This window comes from Bison bison, unplaced genomic scaffold, assembly GCF_000754665.1.
Source record: "Bison bison bison isolate TAMUID 2011002044 unplaced genomic scaffold, Bison_UMD1.0 scf7180017864482, whole genome shotgun sequence".
Classification (NCBI taxonomy): domain Eukaryota; kingdom Metazoa; phylum Chordata; class Mammalia; order Artiodactyla; family Bovidae; genus Bison; species Bison bison.
In genome coordinates this window covers 5860163-5867398 of record NW_011495042.1, presented here as the reverse complement: position 1 = coordinate 5867398, position 7236 = coordinate 5860163, and the positions used below count along the sequence as shown (strand labels likewise).

The 7236-nt window shown below is 57.0% G+C and overlaps 1 protein-coding gene across 1 annotated transcript in view; it reads left to right on the top strand.

Moving 5' to 3' along the window:
* FGD5 (FYVE, RhoGEF and PH domain containing 5) overlaps positions 1-7236 on the top strand; it is a 119739-nt gene that overhangs the window by 98563 nt on the left and 13940 nt on the right. Inside the window, exons 15-17 of the mRNA XM_010862520.1 lie at positions 251-319; positions 4508-4591; positions 6047-6191. Of these exons, the coding sequence (XP_010860822.1) occupies positions 251-319; positions 4508-4591; positions 6047-6191 (298 nt within the window). The remainder of the gene's footprint in view (positions 1-250; positions 320-4507; positions 4592-6046; positions 6192-7236) is intronic.

Genomic DNA, 7236 nt, shown 5'->3' with positions numbered 1-7236 from the left:
GGGCGGAGTCATTGTTGGGACCACTCTGTGGCTGGCCCGCTGTCTGGGTTGGTGTGGTTCAAAGAGGGTGCTCCCCAAAGGCCAGATGCCCGTCTCCAGGGCTGCCCCACCAGGCGTGGAGCATGGCTCCTGGGCAGGGGGCTTCTGCCATGAGCCGCTCACCCGAGCTCCAGGAGGCACCGTAATTGGTTTCCCGCTGGACGGAGCAGGGGGTCAGCCTGATCACCGAGGTCTGCTTCTCTGCTCACAGGAGTTTCTGAAGGAAGGGACGCTGATGAAAGTAACAGGGAAGAACAGACGCCCCCGGCACCTGTTTCTGGTAAGTACCCGGCCTTCGGTCAAGCCCGGACTACAGGTTCTGTGAAGCATTTGGGGGCCGTTACCCGAGGATGGCAGGAAGGCCGTGGAGACCAGAGCCGACCCCGTAGGGCGAGGATCGTCCAGGAAAGCCGAAAGCTGAGGGCTTAAGCCTCTCCCTCGGGTATTACTTGAAAGATTTCAGGGGAATGTTGTGACGTGTAACGTCATTATTCACGTGCCCCTCCTAAAACCAGGAGGGTCTTAAACTTGGGGTAACTGTTCAGCTGCCTTATCTGACATGTGAGCCACCAGAGACCCAGAAAGGAGAGTTGACCTGGCTCGCCCTCCTAGCAGGTCGGGGGCGGAGGCCCGAAGGAAGCCAGGGCTCTGAGCTGAGCCCGGCCCTGTCTACAGTGTGCACAGGACAGGACAGAGGGACGTCCTTAATGACGTCCCAGCCCAGTCTGGAACACCAGGGCACGTCCAGGCCTGGAGGGGAGTACCAACTCACTGGAAAAGACCCTGATGATGGGAAAGATTGAGGGCAGGACAAGGGGACGACAGAGGGTGAGATGGTGGGATGGCATCACTGACTCAACAGGCATGAGTGTGAGCAAGCCCTGGGAGGTGGTGATGGACAGGGAGGCCTGGCATGCTGCAGTCCGTGGGGTCGCAGACAGTCAGACACGACTGAGCGACTGAACGACAGCAGCGGATGCTGAGCTTTACGCAGGTCGTGGCCCCCGTCCTGAGCCCCCGAGGTGTTTTGCCTGTTAAGTTCTCCTCTCTGCTAGAAGTAATTTTTCTCTCTGCTCCTCCACCATTCGCTGTCAGTTTTTGTTCCTGCTATTACAGTCTCCATTCACTTTGTTAGAATTGTGTGCAAAGTAAAAGTGGAAAGGCTCCGAGTCAGTGGGTAGGAGTTCTCTCTGTCGAAGCACCTCCTGTGTGCTGGGTGCTGGAACCCAATAGCTAAGGGTCCCTTTCTCTGCCCTCAACCTCCAGTGTCCAGGGTAAAGATTGAGTTATGAGAGTAGTTTGGGCAGAATCTCAGGGATGGGCGGGGGGGATATGGAAGGAAAGAGAGGATCCAGGAGAGTGGGGAAATAGGAAGGTGGATGGCACAGGGGCAGCTGGCATTTGTTGAGTGTTCTCTGGGTGCTGTGCCGTATGCTGAGTGTTTTGTGTATTTTTTCCCTGGGGAAAACCGTACCCGCGTTAAGCTTGGAAGGAAGGATTGGAGTTTTGTCAGGCGGATGAAGGAAGAGCATTTCAGGAGCAGGAACAGCAGAAGCAAAGGGTAGAGGTGTGAGGAACACGGTGTGTCTGGAACACCTCTGTTGGCCTGGTGGAGTCACAGGTGCAGATGGGCGCTTTCGCTCGTAGGGCTGGCAGGGTGTGGTGGTCTCCAATGGCCCTGCCAGCTGGGGGGCTAAATTCCAGATTGGCCTCACAGTCCTGAACAGGGGAATTGCGGGCCTGGCTGGAAGCGTCTCATCCGCAGCTGCCTGCCAAGGTTTGCTGAGCTTCTGTGGCCTGTGCCCCGGGGCCTTGGCCTGGCCTCACTGGTCACTCAGCTCCATATAAAGACCAGAGGAGCCAAGTCCAGAGGCTCTTCTGCCTCTGCTTCATCCTCCCCACCACCTGTCACCTCCCCTGAGAAGCCCCCACTCTGGCAGGCTGGCGCTGCCGTGCAGGGAGGCCATGTGGTCCTGGACCATTCACAGAGCCCTGGGTGCCGGTGGCGTTGCCATGGCAGCAGTGGCTCCAGGGGTAGCCGCAGAAAGGCGGGGTCACCGTGGTGACACGGGTGGGTTCCCTAGGGATGGGCGGGGTGTGGCCACCCCCAAACACACCACCCTGCACGCCCTGGAGGCACCTTTATTCACTCGTGATCCTGACCCCTCCACGATGAACTCTGTAGACCTGGGAGGGGGGAGTCTAGCCTGTCTGTGGCTCGGTTCCCCCTCTGTGCCTGCCTGAGGGGACGGTGGGGCCCGAATTGAGATCCTTCCTGCCAGGGGCTCAGCCTGGCCTGGCCAGTGGTTCTTGTCAGTATTAGAACAACAGAGCCGGACAGGGCTTGGAAGCTTCCTCTGGGCCGGGGGTCGGCCGGCCCCCTGTTTTGTGGAGGGAGGTCTCTGGGAGTGCAGCCTCACTCGTTCTTCCTTGAGTGTCTCTGGTGCCTACTTTTGGGAGACGATGGCTGAGTCAGGCAGTTGAAGCAGAGACCATCTGGCCCACAGAGACTGAAATACTTACTTTCTTTGTTGTTCAGTTGCTCAGCTGGGTCCAACTCTTTGCGACCCCATGGACTGCAGCACACCAGGCTTCCCTGTCCTTCACTATCTCCCAGAATTTGCACAAACTCATGTCCAGTCGATGATGCCGTCCAACCATCTCACCCTCTGTCGTCCCCTTCTCCTCCTTCCTGCCTTCGATCTTTCCCAGCATCAGGGTCTTTCCCGATGAGTCATTTCTTAGCATCAGGTGGCGGAAGTATTGGAGCTTCAGCTTCAGCATCAGTCCTTCTTCCAATGAATATTCAGTGTTCGTTTCCTTTAGGATGGACTGGTTTGACCTCCTGGGAGTCCAAGGGACTCTCAAGACAGTTTGAAAGCATCAACTCTTTAGCGCTCAGCCTTTACGGTCCAGCTCTCACATCTGTACATGAATATCTGGCCCTTTACGAAACAGTTTGCCGACCCTGGTCTGTTCCAACTCTGTTCAGACAGTGAGGCCCTGAGAGAGGAAGGGCTTGCCTGAGACTGCACCACGGCTCAGTGCCCAGGCCAGTCCCAGAAGCACCAGGAGAGCCAGTGGCAGGAAAACTCGCCCATCCCGCCCCCTCTGCAGACGCTGTCTGCGGGCAGAGGAGCGCGGACCCTGAGTTCCCGCCCCCTCTTCAGACCCCGTCTTCCTGATCCCCTTTGGCTCCCACGCATGGGGCCTCCCCGGGGGCCACTCTCCCTTGATGCTTGTAGTGAAGTGGGGGTGGTGGTGTTCCCCACTTGGCAGATGGGGCGGCTGAGGCCCCGGGGAGCGAGACAGCTTGTCTGGAGCCACTCAGCTCCAGCAGAGCAGGGTTGGACGGCCCATAGCGCCACCTGGAGGACGCCATCGGCTCTTCGCGCTGTGCACTTAGCCAGACAGAAACACTCTGTCTGAAGGCAGAGTGGCTTAAGTTTCTGCATGTCTGCCCTGCTTCGGGGTGGCAAACTTCAGTTGTTCATTCAACAAACCTTAATTAAGCATCAGCTGTGTTGCTGGAGGTGCATCAGTGAATGGGCTTCCCTGGAGGCTCAGACAGTAAAGGATCTTCCTGCAATGCAAGAGACGCGGGTTCCATCCCTGGGTGGGGAAGATCCCCTGGAGGAGGAAATGACAACCCACTCCAGTATCGCGATTCTCCAGGCAAACACAGGAGCCTGGCGAGCTACAGTTCACGGGGTCACAGAGAGTCGGCCGTGACTAACGCTATCTATCTAACTTGCAGTGAACAGGACCCGCCAGCTCCCTGTCCCCAAGAATCTTCCCCTTCCCTCCCTCCCTTCCTTAACTCTGCTTGTTAGAGGCTGACTTGATAGAGAGTTCATCAGTGTTAAGTGTATATGTTGGTGTCTGTCGACAGCTGCATATTGACATGTGACCTGCTTGGGTCGACATACGGAGCATATCCAGCCCCACGGAAGTTCCCCAGGGCACCTCCCCTCACTGTCCCCCAGGCACCCGCTGCCCTTACTTCCATCAGTGCAGATGAGCTGTTCTGGAGCTTCATGTACATGTTGTGAAGCCACGTGGACTCCACAGTCCGGCTTCTTCTCGCTGGTGTGTCTTGGAGGCTGAGCCCTGTCGTCAGGCGTGTTCTGTCTGCCCGCTGGTTGCTGTGTGGCTGCGAGCTGTGAACGTGCCGCCGTTTCCGTGTCCTGATACCCGCTGATAGGTGTTTGGGTTGTTTCCCTTTGGAGTGGTGCTGGATAAACCTCATACCGACATCCCCGTCCCGGACTTCCTGTGGGCATGTGTGCGTTTGCTCCTCTGTGTCCATGTGAAATTGCGGAGAAGGGGTCTCCTGTTTCAGCCCAGAGTGCCCTTGCTCCCCTGGTCCCTGGGAATGCGAGATGCTTGTGTTCAGTGAGGCTCCAGGACATGCCCAGCACGTGCCTTCTGGGCCTAAGACACGTCTGACGGGGTCCCCTCTCCCCAGATGAGTGATGTGCTGCTGTACACGTACCCCCAGAAGGACGGGAAGTACCGGCTGAAGAGCGCATTGGCGGTGGCCAGCATGAAGGTAAGAGCCCAGGAGCAGGGGCCCTGGGGGTGGCGGGGGCCCTGGGGACGAGGAGACACATCCCTGCCTGTGGAACTCACAGCCTGCAGATGAGGAGGGCCCCAGGATTCTGTCGTCGGGAGCTCAGGGAGGGTGGGATGAGGGAGGGCTGCCCAGAGTGGATAATATTTGGATAAATGCGGAAGAGAGACAAGGAAGGGGGTCCATTGGGGGAGGAGAATGCGGAGAGAGGAAGCAAGCAGACGTGTGTTTATCGATCGTGGTTAAGATATCCGTAATGTACGTTTGCCGTTGGAACCGTGTTTTAACCGTACAGTTCGACGGCATCGAGCGCATTCACGGTGTACCATTGCACCGGCCATCCCCAGCACTCTCTTCATCTTTCCAGTCTGAAGCTCTGTGCCCTTAAACTCTTTCATTCTCCCCCTCTCCTCCCCAGGCATTGGCAACTACCATTCTACTCTTTGTCCCTATGAACTCAGCAGCTCTAGGGACCTCATATAAGTGGACTCCTAGGCGATGCTTGTCCTTCTGTGACTGGCTTACTTCACTTAGCATAACAGCCTCAGGGTTCGTCCACGTGGTCGCAAGCGTCAGAACCTCCTTCCTTTTTAAGGCCGAATAGTGCTCCATCGTGGGTGTAGGCTAGCCCACACTTTGTGTACCCATCGTCCATCCGTGGACACTAGAGTGGCCTCCACCTTTTGGCTGCTCTGAGTAACGCACGCGAGTGTGCAAATGCCTGTTCAAGCGGCAGCTATTTCTTAAGAGAGGCCGGCTCAGCTGGACAGTCTCTTGGGTGAGCTTGGAGAGACAGGACGGTGTGACCGGGTCAGGTGTGACCTCACTCAGTGTGACCAGGGTCCCAGATACGGGGCTGGTTGGAGCTGATGGGGATTTTCAATGAGCCGGGAGTTTTAGGAAGGTAATTCCCGACCATCGTGGGGACTGGGTTAGAAAGGGAAGCACCGAAGTGGGGGAATGGGGTATGTGCGGGCTGTCACTTGGGAGGGCGGAGGGCTAGAAGGGAGGAAGAGCTGAAGGGGGCCTGCAGGGGGCTGTCTCCCTCCCGCGGTCCCCGACCTGGAGAAGGGTGACCTTGCTAACCTGGGAGGTGTCTTCCCCTTTTGGACCAGAGCATCCGTCCGCGCAGGAGTCTGACAGAGGCCATCTGGAGGGTGCCCACTGGGCAGGTGCTTGTCCAGCACAGTGGGCTCCGAGAAGGATGCCTTCCTGGGGGTCAGCGGGTGGCCACAGAGTCAGAGTCAGCAGCTGGGCTCCCACTGTGCACACACGCACACAGAGACACAAACACACATGCACACACACAGACACACACACCCCATCTTCCAGGTGAGAAAGGTTTGCCCTTCGCAGTGAGGAAGCTCAGGCTCAGAGTTGGGCGGTGGCAGGACCCCTCCCGTGCCCATCCTGAGGGCCGCTCCTGGTTTCCAGGTCAGCCGCCCTGTGATGGAGAAAGTGCCCTACGCCCTGAAGATCGAGACTCCCGAGTCCTGCCTGACTCTGTCTGCCAGGTATGAGGAAAGGAAGGACCGGGGGAGTGTGGGGCAGGATTTCGCACGTGGGAAAGTTTGGAATCGTAGACGCTGAATGTGTTGTCAGTTTTATTTTGGTGTCCTTTTTGGGTAAATGACTTTTGTTCCGTTATTTCTTGTCCGGTTTTGGACAGTCATGTGGCGAATCTGATAAAACCATGGCTTCTCTCCCCAGAAAACATGTGCATACACATAAAATTTTACGTGGAATCTCAGGGGTTTCCAGAGCCCATTGCTTAAATATAACAATATCTCCTTGTTGTAAAACTCTACGAATCATTGGGTCTTTGCAGCAGTAAGAAAGGTCAAAGCCAGTGAAAAGTGCATGGTGCACCTTAGCTCGTAAAATAGTCTGTGTTTAGGCTGCCAGATCTGGAGAGTGTGAGAAACATCAGAGGTGAACACTCATCGATTTATTTTCCCTTTTACTTTTTTGGGGGTGAGGCCTTTCTATCAGAGATGGCTGTTTTTTCCCAGGCCCTCAGGCTCTGCCCTGGGGTCCCCGTTTTGTTGGTTTCTGGCAAAGAAAGAGTCCCCCTGCCCTTTTTCCAGGAGAAGACCAGCTGGAGCTGGGATAGGGGCTCGGGGCTCAGAAACCAGGAAGGGGGCTTCTGCCAGGAGCTGCTCTAGGCACGGTGGCAGGGTTGGAGCGACATCTAGTGGGCTCCGTGAGAATTTCCACCTGGCGGCTGCTCGGGGGCATTGCCTCTCAGGAGACCCTGCCAGCCCCAGAGGGGAAGGTGGGATGTCTGCGCTCTGAATGAGTGAATGACTGGGAGGGCGTGTGGGAAACTGAGGAGGACAGAGAGAATGAGATAGTGACAGTTGCCAGCATCTGCCCACTGCCCCCCAAGTGGTGCCTGGCTCTGTGCCCCCGGCCTCCGAGAGGGTGGGACCCCTTGCTTCTGCAGTGCTTTGTCATTGGCAGAGTCCTCCACCCCCACGTGTCATCTGGTCCCTGCAGCCGCCCTGGGAGTTAGAGTGTTTGATGTTCCCACGTTTACAGGCCAGGCCCAGAGACACCTCACAATCGAGGCTGCCTGCTTGGAAGCGGACATGCCGCTGTGCAAGTCTGGCGGGTGGCCGGGC